Raw genomic sequence first — 13,571 nt, forward strand, 5'->3', positions numbered from 1 at the left:
ATTCTTCTATCCATGTTATATGAAAAGCTTATACATATTGATTAAAAAAACTAAATATGCCTTTCCCCAAGTAAATGAAGATTAGTATTAGGTAATTCAAAAAAGGAAGAAATGTAGTTAGTCTTTTGTTTATTGCATATATCTCCCTGTCTGTTGGTCATTTTGAATGTTGTTAATTTCTTTAACTTTTTTTAAAATTTCTTTTTATTGCTTCTAAATTTAGAAAGTTACTTTTCCCCAACACCTGGTAGGAGCATTTACATTGGTTTAGTACTTTGGGAATTATGAATTAGTAACTTTTCAGGAGAGCATTTACCAGTGTATATCAAGAAGCCTAAAAATATAATTCTCTTCCTAGAAATATATCCTAAAGAAATAATCCGAGATGCTCATAGTGATTTATATTAAAATGTTCATCACAGCATCATTTATACAGCAAAACATTTGAAACAACCTGTCTAACAATTGAAGTTACATTTAATACTATAGTATATGAAAGAATGCTATATTTTGAAAAATATTAATGACATAAAATTAAAACTTATTGAATAAATATTTCATGAATATTGTGGTTTTAGGTGTGTTTTCCAGCCCTATGTATCCTAGAAAAAGTGGTAGAACAGATAGATATTCTTGAACTTTGATACCTTTAGAACAGTACATTATAACTTTTAAACCTTCTTTTGTCTGTGGATTCAGTGACTTAAACTCATCTAATGATTTCGAGCTGCCTACTTTGCATTACTGTGGTATTTTCTCTGTGAGCTAAAAGAAGGAAAATTGGCTGCTTTAATATATGTCTGTCTGCCTCACTGGTTGTCTGATTAAAGAATTGAATTAAATCTCCTTCAGGCTCATGTTTTGAGATCAGCTGAGTTATGTCTAGACTTCTCGATGAGATTATGAGCTCCTAAAGAGTTTGTCTTTGCATATCCAATTACTTAGCACAGTGACCTAAGTATTTGTTGTAGGAATGAATGAGTTTTCTCATTTGAATGTTCAGAGGACTAAGTATCATGGTAAAGTTTGAGGAAAACAAAACATAATCTGGTAACATTGCTAATTGGCTAGTATGTTTTGAATTTTAGTGTGTAAGGGACTTCCTAAGTGCTTAAATCAGTCTTTGGGTCCAGACTCCAAAAATTATTATCCAGAAGTGGGTCTGAGAGTATGGTCCTGCTATCTCTAATATTCGCAAGCACCCTGGGAGTTCTGAAGCAGGTAGGCTGAGGACCTAGGAGAAGCAATGTTTTTGGTTCTATTTCTGCACATTCCAATATTTTTACAAAAACCAAGCTTTTACCACCTGCTTTAAATCTAGAAGAATGTCAGAGGACACCCTGTCAGCCTCTGATAAACATTTGTTAGAGATTATTTTTGTGTTCTCTGCCTTTTCCTGTACATCTCTAAATGTTACTGCTTTAGAGAATAAGGAGAAGCAGGCCCATGAAAGTGATTCTGTTGCTGGTAGAATAGTTACTCATAATCTTTACAGATCTCTTTTAAGTTGGCATCATTTTAAACATGATATAATCATAATTTACTAATAATCTCTAATTGACTGAATTGAGACTAGAATTCATAGCTTTTGGTTTCTAGCCCTGATCATATTTTCTGGAGTTTATTAATAGGTATATCTTATTCCATTTTAGTAGAAAACTGAAAACTTTTTCAAACTCACAACTAGATGCTACCTGAGTTCTAGATCCAAAATTCTTAAGGTATTGTTTTGCTATGTTATATCTTCCTTTTATTTTCAAAGATTTTTTTGTTTTAGATGCTTTTGGTATATAAGTACAGTTCAGATTTTGGTATATAAGTACAGTACCCAGGTTTCTAGTGTGCTGAATGATAATTGTTTTTACTAAATTTGCAGATGGATTCAGTGATGAGAACAATGATGATCGAGTATTAAAATGCTGCCTTCAATACCAGGAATTATTCCCTAGTTCTCTTGTTATTCTGTGCACGTAAGTTTAATGGTCATTTATTCTTTTATTAAAAGGTAGTAAAAATTGGCCCTAAACGGTCTGGCTTAGAGGATAGAGTGTTGGCCTGTGAACTGAAAGGTTCTGGGTTTGATTCCAGTCAAGGGCACATGCCCAGGGTATGGGCTCGATCCCCAGTGTGGGGCTTGCAGGAGGTAGCCAATCAGTGGTTCTCTCTCATCATTGATGTTTCTCTCTATCTCTCCCTTCCTCTCTGAAATCAATAGAAATATATTTTAAAAAGTAGCAGATTGTACCAAAGAATTTTAAAAAATCATACTGAATCTATCATATCAAGGACTTAAAAAAATGTATACTATATAAGTCTGCCAGTAAGCATATTCAATTATACTTCATGTTCTTTTTTCGAATTTTATAAGGTTCTTTGAGTCAAACTGATGACATATGTTGGGGACCAAGATTCCTTCTTTTCTTTTTTTCTTCTTATTGAGGTATAATTGACACATAGTATATTAATTTCAGGTGTACAACATTTTTATATTATTAAATTATCACCAAATTAAGTCATTAGCACATCCATCACCATACATAATTATAAAAAATATTTTTTCTTGTGATGAAGACTTTTAAGATGTGTTCTCTTAGCACTTTTTGAATATGCAATACAGTATTATTAATTACATTCCCCATGCTGTACTATCTCACATTTTTGCTATGAAAGATTTAAATCTCAAGTAGATGAGTTTCATTTCAATTTAATTTATATATAATATTCAGAAAACTTTTGAAAAGCAGGGAAATATCAGTTTAAAATCCCAATGAGATAGTTTAGAAATAAGAATCTGACAATTTTTAGTTATGTGGCAAGAAGGTTAATTAATTGGTCCATGAGATAGGGGTCATTTTCGTTGTATTATAGTTGTGTCCTTGGTGCATGGATTGGAGTCTTGGATCTACCACTTATCAGCTTTGTGTCTTTGAAAGGTTGCTTAACTTAGTTTCCTCTGTGTAAAATAGAAGGAGAGGAAGAATACCTGCCTCATGAGGTTATTGTATTTAGTCACATATTATATATGAAAGACTTAGTGCATACTATACAGTGTGATCTCAGAGGTTTTTTCCCCTTCTCTCTTCCTCTTCCTTGCTTTCCTCCATTCTCAACTATTGTTTTCATAACTTAGCTCTGAGGTGAAACTGCCATAATGCTAACCAAGATTGCATTCATCATGTATGAGAAAAGGCTCTGGGAAGCATTTATCTCAGTCTGTTGAGATCTTGCTTCTAGGCATATCCTCTGTTTAGCTCAAATAAAGTTTTATAAAAATTCAAAAAACAAAAGAGAGCGAACGGCTCTGAAAGAACTGAGAAAAGTTTTAACTTCCCATTTTAGTCTGAATTCTAATCACTGTAAAACAGAGTATTTACAGTTTCATGATCATGCTTAAATTCTCTGTGAAATTGAGTGAAAATGAATGGCCCTAAGATTTTTCTTGTTATGGGGCTTGTCAGTTATTATTTTAGCTCTCTTTAAAGATAGTTATTCTTTTTGGTATTAAAGGAAACATCACAGATTTCTATTTCTAGGTTTTAAATTGTGTTTTTTTGTTTTTTTAACCTACAAAATTTCATCTCAGTTTGTTGAAGACTGAAATAAAATTATTAATATGCTAATCATTCTGAGTTTAGATTAGGTAAATTTGAGCACTCAATATGTAATAATTAATATTCTCTAAAGCTCATATGATGTGATTCAATTGTGTGTTAATTCTTTTATTTTCCCTATTTAAAAAAATTGATCACTTATTAATATATATGCTGAGAATTACAAACCTCTGATTAGATCCTAAGTATTTTGAGCTGCCATGTGATTTATCTTATAAAAAAATAAAAAATAAAATATTTTTTTTCTTTTTAACCAACCATAGGGATGATAGAAATTTAAGAAACAAAGGCCTAATAAGTGGTGTGAAGTCACTCAGTAAAGAAGAATTGAGTGCAGAGTTCTTAAATGTGTCTCTAAACACAGTTACATGTCATCAGCCTTGTGCATCTAAGCAACAGTTGAAAGCAGGTAATATTACTATGAATAACTAGAAATGTATCTTATTTTATATACTAAGATTATTGATAACAGTTGTAATTATATATAAAATTTTTATCTTGTACATTTAAAATAACATTGGTGATATTTGCTCACATAGATGGTAGAAATGGATGAAAATTACAATGATAATCCAAAAGAAAACTTAACAGTATTGTCTTTTACATATACTTTGTATAAATTAACTTGAATGTTTATTGTTCACTCACACAAGCAAGTTTACAGATTTATAATTATTTTGTGCATACTATTTTGTACCTTGCAGAGTATACTTTTTAAGTTAATAGTGGCTTTGGGACATATTCATTTGAAGTAGATCTATTTAGTTTCTTTATTTTACTTATTAATTTTTAATAATATATTTTTATTGATTTCAGGGAGGAAAGGAGAAAGAGAGAGATAGAAACAATGATGAGAGAGAATCATTGATCAACTGCCTCCTGCCCGCCCCACACTGGGGATCGAGCCAGCAACCCAGGCATGTGGCCTGACTGGGAATTGAACCTTGACCTCCTGGTTCATAGATTGATGCTCAACCAGCTGGGCTTTAGTTCCTTTTTAAAATTAGCTTCATATTCATAGCCTTCTATTAATACTGTAAAAACTCAATAATAGAAAACTTGGCTCTAGTACTAGTTCTTTTTAAATTAACTGTTAAGAAAGCAAAAGCTTTTTTCCCTGACCAGAATAATATTTTTCCCCCAGAACATTTTGTTTTATAATAGAGTGTGATATTAGATGGAGTATTATATTAAGCCTGACATAATTTAAAAACACATACTACCTTTTCCCTCTGTGGGGAAAATAATTATTGAAATCTCTAATATTGTCTATACTTTTATATAAAATGGTACAAAAATTCATATATACATTTGCTGCTTATTTGACCTTTCTGGTAGTAAAATTTCTTTAGTCATAATATTGAAAATGCCATTTAGAAAGCATAATAGGTCATTTTATTTATTTATTTATTTTTAATATATTTTATTGATTTTGTACAGAGAAGAAGGGAGAGAGATAGCTAGAAACATCGATGAGAGAGAGTCATCGATCAGCTGCTTCTTGCACACCCCCTACTGGGGATATGCCCGCAACCAAGGTACATGCCCTTGACCGGAATCGAACCTGGGATCCTTCAGTCCCCAAGCCGATGCTCTATCCATTGAGCCAAACCGGTCTTGGCAGGACATTTAAGTTTATAGTTTTTTGGGGGGTACCATGCTTTTATTTTGCCCATTATATTACTATTATTTTAAATCCTTAGTTTGTGTTTATAGAGATAAGCCAGTTAATATTTTGAATTTTACCATAAAGAAATTGTAGTTGTTTTCAGGTATCAATGAAATAATATAAATAAAAATAACAAAACTCATTTTAAAAGGGTTGAGCATAAAAATAGTTAAATCAGAGGTTTTGGTCATTTCAAAACAGTTTATTGACGTGAGCTTCAATTGGAAAATATACTACTTTTTGGAAGAAAACATATTTTGATCCATACTTCTTAGTTTTCTACTATACACAGAATCAAAGCATTCTCATGATTTTTCTTTTTGAAAAAATAAAACCAAAATTGTAGTTAAAAATATCACACACATTTCTTTTGTTTAATCCTCACTTGAGAACATTTTCATTGATTTTTAGAGATAGGGGAACAGAGGAAGGGAGAGAGAGAAAGAGAGAAATATTGACCAATTGCCTTCCAAATGCACCCCAACTGGGGCCAGGGATCAAACCCAAAATTTAGCTATGTGCCGCAACTGGGAATCAAACCCATGCGTGACCTTTTGGTATACGGCAGGTGTGGGGCTTGTGAGCCATAAAAGGCCTCCCAAATCATTTGGTCTGGCCTTGCAAGGCCTTAGGGATGAGTTAATAAAATGTTTGACCAAATACAGCAGGCTAATTTTTAAGTTGCTAATTTTGTATGGCCCATTAGTGATATTATAAATATCCAAGTGGCCCTTGGCAGAAGAAAGATTCCCCACCCATGGTGTATGGATGATGCCCCAAACAACTGAGCCACACTGGCCCTGGACACACACATTTCTTAAATTTTTATTTCAGTGACACTGTTTAGTTGCCTTTTGTCAAAAAACTAAAGCATTTTCTAATATAATATGGTTTATGTTGCATCTAAAACAATGATACTAGAGATACATATTTCTAAATACTGATTTTAAAGTATTGGTGCCAACCCTTGTTGCCAAGTGGTTGAGCGCCAACCTATGAACCAGGAGGTCATGATTAGAGTCCTCTCATGCCCTGATTACAGGCTCAATCCCCAGTAGAGGGCGTGCAGGAGGCAGCAGATCAATGATTCTCTCTCATCATTGATTTTTCTTTTTCTTTTTTTAATTCTCACCTGAGGATATTTTTCTACTGATTTTTAGAGAGAGGCAAATACAGAGAGAAATATTGATGTGAGAGAAACACATCGATTGGTTGCCTCCTGCATGAGTCCTGACCAGGGCCAGGCTGGAAGGAGCTTGCAACCGAAGTTCGTGCCCTTGACTGGAATCAAACATAGGACTCTTTGGTCCGCAGGCCAACATTCTATCCACTGAGCCAAACTGGCTAGGGTTCATCATTGATGTTTTTCTCTCTCTCTCTCTCTCCCTTCCTTTTTGAAATCAATAAAAACATATATTTTAAAAAATTATTAGTTTGTTTTATAGGTAATTAAAATACTAATTATATACATAAAATGCTTATTATTTATGGCCAAATACTAATTACATATGTAAAATATTTACTGTTAGTGTCCTAAAAAAAGCTTATAATTGTTTTAAAGAGCAAACACCTTTGGGAAAGAGTAATGAGGAAGAATCTGCAAATTCTGGACTGCTCATTCTACTTGAAGGCATAGTATCTGATCTTGAAAAATCTCTTGGAACAGCCTTATCTTCAATATTAGAAACAGAAATGAAAATTGCTTTTGGAAACCTCTGGATGGAGGTGATTATTTCAACTTTATTAGTTAAAAAGTTCTTTTTTATTGCTAAAGATTGGTTACCTATTTTAAGAAATAGTTCCCGGTAAACTTTATAGTAATAATCTATATCACATTATATTTTTTCTTGAAATAACATTTAAAAATTAAATGGTAGACATTTCCAAAAGATTAGGGCTAGTATCATAGTATATTTTATTAGTCATTTAGTGAACAAATATTTATTGTGCATCTACTGTGTCAGACACTTTGCCCCCATGAAGCTTCATTTGATTTCAGAAAGTTTATCTCATATTAGTTTGAGTCAAAATGTCTTGTATAGGGTATTCCCCTAAGTAAGATGTATTCAGGAAAAGAAAGGTATATTTTGGTTATGTCACATAAATATGAGAATCAGTATAAATTTGATCATATTAGCAAGATATTTTGAATTGTCTTTAGATTTACATCTTTTCTCCGGTCAGTAAAATACCATATTTGGCAATGGTGGCTTTTTTTGTTTAATGCTTGTTTGCTATTTACATCTATAGCTAGGAGAAACATTATCCCCATCAATTGTAAATTGTGTCTATTCCAGATATTTGGTTAAATACTAATATTTGCTTATGTATTTGCTCTTGATTATATTATCAAAATTAGAAAAAATGATAACATTCTAGAACGGTTTACTTAAAGTGCATATTTCATAATAGACAGTAATTTTATATGAAGGACATGCTGACATTTTGTAGTACTAAATGATCAGTCTTCTTTATAAACGTCTTTGTCAGAGTATAGCAGGTGTCAATTATAATTGGCAACTTTTTTCTATAATGATTTTTTATACCAATTATATGAAACTAATTAGATTGAATTCCTCAGAAATGACCATGTTAAAAAGATTATTGATCTTTGTTAATCAAAATTATGTTTTTCATTAGAACTATGTTTTCTTTTTGCACATGTAGTTTCTGAAATTATAAGGATTAATACTGATAATCAGTTTTACAAAGGAATTTGTAATGGAATCATTTTAAGATTATGCTTGGCTTTGAATAACACATCTTTTAGTTTAAAAGGAATTCAACTAATTATATTTTTCTTAGAAATATATATTGGTTTTCCTGAATAGGTACAGTTGACCCTTGAACAGCTTGAGGTTTTGGGATGATGACCACTCAGGCAGCTGAAAATCCACATGTAACTTTTGACTCCATAAAAACTTAACTGCTAATAGCCTACTGTTGACCAGAAGCCTTACTGAGAACATAAACAGTTAACTAACACATAATTTGTATGTTACATGTATCATGTACTGTATTCTTGCAATACAGTAAGTTGAAGAAAAAATATTAAGAAAATATATTTACAGTACTGTACGTATTTATTGAAAAAACTGTGCATATAACTGGACCTGCTAAGCTCTAACCTGTGTTGTTTTAGGGTAAACTACTTTTTTAAATAATAGGAATAATAAAAAAAATCAGTATATGCTGATTTTTTTCTAAATATTTTTTAGATGCTGTATTTGAAACCACCGTGGACTCTAATGCATTTAATACAATGCTTTAAAAAACATTGGGTGGCTGTATTTGGATTAATTATGGAAAAGAGCTTGCTTTTAACTGTTGAGAGCTTATATGACAGTCTCTGTAAAGGTATGAATCTTTTATTTTGTTTTCATCAATGTTAAAGTGAGACTAGCAGACATAGTCCATGGAATGTGAAGATAAATTAATAAAAATTTTGTCAATTCTTAATCACTTATACTTCTCATATCTAAAGGGAATTTGTGGCAGCTGAATGCATAGAGCTGACACAAATTGCTTTCCCAATCAAAGGTGGAGAGGTTGATGGGAGCATGGCAAGTGGTGAGCCTTTGGCCTTCAACCCCAGCCTTAGCGAAGCAGCTTTCTTTTATCTACTTATATATGGAGATGCCATGTAGGATATGAAAATAATGTTTCTCTGATAAGAAGAAAAAGATGTGAAAAGCACTCATCTAATGTTATTAAAGCCCATGTTTTATAGTCAAGGAAACTAACCCTGAGAGGGTATAAATGATTTGTCCAAAGTCAAACAGCTAGATTTGTAGTGCTATACCTTTAAAAAGCAAAATAAAACCCAGGGGATTTAAAGTGCCTAGTCAGCTCCTTATGACTTATACAAGGTAGATTTTGCATGAATACCTATTTTTCACAGTTACAATTTTTAAAGAAAAACACTTTTCAGGCATTGTGTTTAACTCTAAAGTTATTTATTAGGGATATCCATACTAATAAAAGCCTAGGTGGTCCTCACACCCTCACATAATGCCCTCATGTCATCACAAGATGGCCGACAGGGGAGGGCAGTTGTGAGCGATCAGGCCAGCAGGAGAGGGCAATTGGGTGCAAACAGGCCAGCAGGTAAGGGCAGTTGGGGGTGATCGGGCTGGCAGGGGAGGGCAGTTAAGGGTGATCAAGCCTCTAGTTATTATATAAGGGACATGGCACAATATGCTGGACATGACTTCAAAGCAGTTTTACAATATATAAGATTTACTAGTGGTTTCAGAAATGGGGTATTGAGTTACTAGCTTCCATTTGTCTGTTTTTTCCAGGGGTGGGCAGTGTTTTCTCTTGCACACAGCTTAGAGGTAGTAGGCAGCAGCTCTCATTGGCAATAGGGAAAGAAGTGAAGAGACAGTAGCTGCTTCTTTTGCTAAAAATAATTTTTAGAATCCTTAAGTGCATTATTTATTGATCTTTGGTCTAGAAGAATCTGATGCCTAATGTTTACTGACTTGTGAAGAATATTAATAGAATGGTAAAAGTGCCTTCTGCTCTAAGATTTTTCTGAATAAGAGAATATCAGATTTTGTTTACTATCTTTAATAGTAACCTCCCTATTGAATATACATATATGTTTAACTTCGGTATACCAAACAGGAATCCTTGGATCAAATTCATAGAAAATTGTGTGGAAAATGACCAGTAGCTTTGTCTGACTTATTATCCATATTAACTTTGCCTTAAATAATTATTGTTCTTACATGAGCACTAAACTATTTCAGTCACATAGATTTCTTTTTATGTTGTGTCTAGGTACTGACTTTATCACTGTTATTTTTCTTTCGCTCATAATATTCGTAAAGAATTTTTTAAGACAGAAATAAAGTGATTAATTCTTTATGTCCTAATGAACATAGACCAAAGTGGAGAAGCACCTTTAGAAGAAGTTGTACCCAGTTTCTCCTCCTCAGGAGTTTCCTAGGTTCATGGGATCTCCATGCTATCCTGTGTGTAGCATTTCTCCCATCTCTCTTTTCCCACAGGAATTTAAACTAGTCATTGACTTTAAGAATAATTGAAAATGTTTTGTAAGGAAATATACTATTTGTTTGGTAAAAGGAAAGCTAGAAGCTTGGCTGTTACTATCACATGAGATTAGAATTTCTGAATATTCTCTAATTAATTATTAAATTTCATCTTTAATTTTCATTTGACCTTTCAGTATTTCATGAGCAAACACTTGCTGTATAAATGATACAGAGGAATTCTTTATTTTTTTTTTTTTAACTCTTAGTGCCAGTGCTGGTGTTTCTGAATATAACAGTCGCTGAAGCTGAAATTAAATAAAACACATTGTAGAATGGTTATTTTGAATGCCTTTGAAAATTGTTAGTATCGGGGGGTCGGTACAGCTGGGGAGAGATCAATGGAGTAAAAAGAAAACATATAATACTTTGAGCAATAAAGAATTAAGAAAAAAAAATGCCGAAACCGGTTTGGCACAGTGGATAGAGTGTCTGCGGACTGGAGGGTCCCTGGTTCGAATCCGGTCAAGGGCATGTACATTGGTTGTGGGTACATCCCCGGTAGGGGATGTGCAGGAGGCAGCTGGTTGATGTCTCTCTCTCATCAATGTTTCTAGCTCTCTATCTCTCTCCCTTCCTCTCTGTAAAAAATATATATATAAAAAAAAAAGAATTAAGAAAAAAATAATTTGAAAAGAAAAAAAACACATTTAAAAAATTGATAGTAGCATTTTATCTTAATGGAAAAATTCTTTTTATTTTGGTTTTGGTGACATTAGAAAGTTACTTACTAATCTCATTATTCATACTTTTTAAATCTTTGAAATTACTGTCACCATCTCTCCTAATTGGTTTGAGATCTTAATGTAATTTTAGTTTCTTGAGAGAAAGTTATATTTTTAAATTACTTATACTAGTAGATGAACTCACTTTGCTAATTTACATGGGAAAAATCTGCTAGCTTCTTTTGCCTCAAGCTTATTTTTACCCTAATTATTTACTTTTTGCTATATGCCATACACAGAGAGAAAGCTAGAATTATATTTCATGTAATGGAATTTGAAGGTAAATCATTATGTACAATATAATAACTGGATTGATTATGAGAGGTACCACATATAACTAATGTGCTTGCTACCAAAGTGTGACTCTTCTGATGCCTCCATAGTAATTTGTATGTGAAACAATCTCAGTTTTGAAAAATCTGTAGTTTAACTTATTTGTTTGATGATTGGCTCTCTTTTCTGAATAGTATGTCTTTGAATTAACCATGTTGCTGCAACTCCTAGAATCTAAATACAGAATAGCAGAATCACCTCCAAGAACTTTGTCATTAAGTCTGTTTAATTGCTGCTTTTTTTTTCTTTCTTTTTTTTTTAATATATTTTATTGATTTTTCACAGAGAGGAAGAGAGAGGGATAGAGAGTTAGAAACATCGATGAGAGAGAATCATCGACCAGCTGCCTCTTGCAACCCCCTTACTGGGGATGTGCCCGTAACCAAAGTACATGCCCTTGACCAGAATCGAACCTGGGACCTCTCAGTCCACAGACTGACGCACTACCACTGAGCCAAACCGGTGTCGGCTAATTGCTGCTTTTTATACCAGAGAGATAAATTAGGAGTGACTTATAGATGTAAATGTGTATTCTTCTTAAGTCTCATAATTAATATTAGGTTGGTTTTCCAAAAACATTTTTTTTCTTCTAATTTTCTTTTCCCAGCTAACAGTGCAGTAGATTTTACGACAGTGAAATTCCTACTCCAGGATTCTCAAAGCCTATTACATGCTTTCAGTACAAGGTCAAATTATGATGGTGTTCTTCCACAGGCCTTTGCTCAAGTAAACAAACTTCTCCAAACATTGGCAGAGGTAAGATGCCTTTGGAATGCCGTTTAGAGTAGCTAATCACATACATTTAAATGTATTTAGCAGACAACAGTAGATAAAGGCTTTTTTAATTTTCACTTATTCTAACCTACAGAAGGCATTAAGTAAAATAAAAAGTGAGTTGAATGTTGAGTAAGCAGTTCTTATTACAAGTTATAAAACACATTGTTGTATGAAAGTAGTATCACAGCAGTTGTGGGATTTTAATTATTTTATTTATTGGATAGAAGAAAGCTATGCACTGTTATTTGAATACTCATTACCCAGTGCTGTAGACCAATAGACCACAATGTGCATCAAAATACTTTGGATTTCTTTAGACATGCAGGTGCCAAGCCTCTCAAACCTAACTGAATCAAATTTCTGGGGGTGGTGTTCAAAAATATTGTTCTTGTTTTACTTTTTATTCTGAAATAATTTCAAATTTACACAAAATATTGCAAGAGTAGTACATAGAATTCCCATATATATCCTTTACCCGGATTCCTCAATGCTAACATTTTATCACATTTGCTTTATTGTTTTCCCTGTGTTCTTACCTACCTTATCTTTCACACTTTTTTCTGAACTCTTAGAAAGTACATTGAAGATGTGAATCCCCTTTACTCCTAAATACATATATATACATATATACATATACATATATATTTATATTTATATATATCCTATCTAATAAAAGAATAATATGCGAATTAACCATCACTCTGCTACACCCACAAGCCACACCCACCAACCAATCAGGAATGAGTATGCAAATTAACCCAACCAAATGGCTGTGGCCATGGAGAAAGCAGGAGGGAGGCTTGGGTTTCCTCGGCAATGGAGGAAGCCAAGCTTTCTGCACACCCCGGCCGGCCCAGGCCTTTGCTTAAGACTACAAAGTTTCAATTATAGAAGATAAATAAATCCCAACAGAAATGCTGCCACCACAGAGCAAGCAGAAGGCTTGGCTCCCTATCTAGTTCAAGTTCTCAGCATTTCTTTCCTGGATTATTTCAGTAGCCTTTTAACTAGCTTCTTGCTTTCTGTCTTTTTTAAAGAATATCCTATTGCTTTTTAAAGAGAGAGGAAGAGAGAAGAGAGAAACATTGATGTGAGAGCATAACATCAATGGGCTGCCTCATGTACACCATCAACGAGGGACTAAACCCATACCCAGGCCCTGACCTGAAATTGAACTAGCAGCCTCTTGGTGCTCCAGATGATGCCTAACCAACTAGCCACATTGGCCAAGGCCTAATCAGTTTCTTGCCTCCATTTTTTTCTGTTCTAGTTTGTCTTTGTTTTTTTTTGTTTTGTTTTTTGTTTTTTTTTTGTTTTTTTTTTTTAATATATTTTATTGATTTTTTACAGAGAGGAAGGGAGAGATATAGAGAGCTAGAAACGTCGTTGAGAGAGAAAC

General features: G+C 33.2%; 1 protein-coding gene across 1 annotated transcript in view; it reads left to right on the forward strand.

Moving 5' to 3' along the window:
- SWT1 (SWT1 RNA endoribonuclease homolog) overlaps positions 1–13,571 on the forward strand; it is a 60,236-nt gene that overhangs the window by 17,406 nt on the left and 29,259 nt on the right. Inside the window, exons 10-14 of the mRNA XM_084866583.1 lie at positions 1,877–1,970; positions 3,875–4,020; positions 6,842–7,005; positions 8,499–8,637; positions 12,003–12,151. Of these exons, the coding sequence (XP_084722709.1) occupies positions 1,877–1,970; positions 3,875–4,020; positions 6,842–7,005; positions 8,499–8,637; positions 12,003–12,151 (692 nt within the window). The remainder of the gene's footprint in view (positions 1–1,876; positions 1,971–3,874; positions 4,021–6,841; positions 7,006–8,498; positions 8,638–12,002; positions 12,152–13,571) is intronic.

This window comes from Pipistrellus hanaki (genome assembly GCF_964339955.1).
Source record: "Pipistrellus hanaki genome assembly, chromosome: 18".
Lineage (NCBI taxonomy): Eukaryota > Metazoa > Chordata > Mammalia > Chiroptera > Vespertilionidae > Pipistrellus > Pipistrellus hanaki.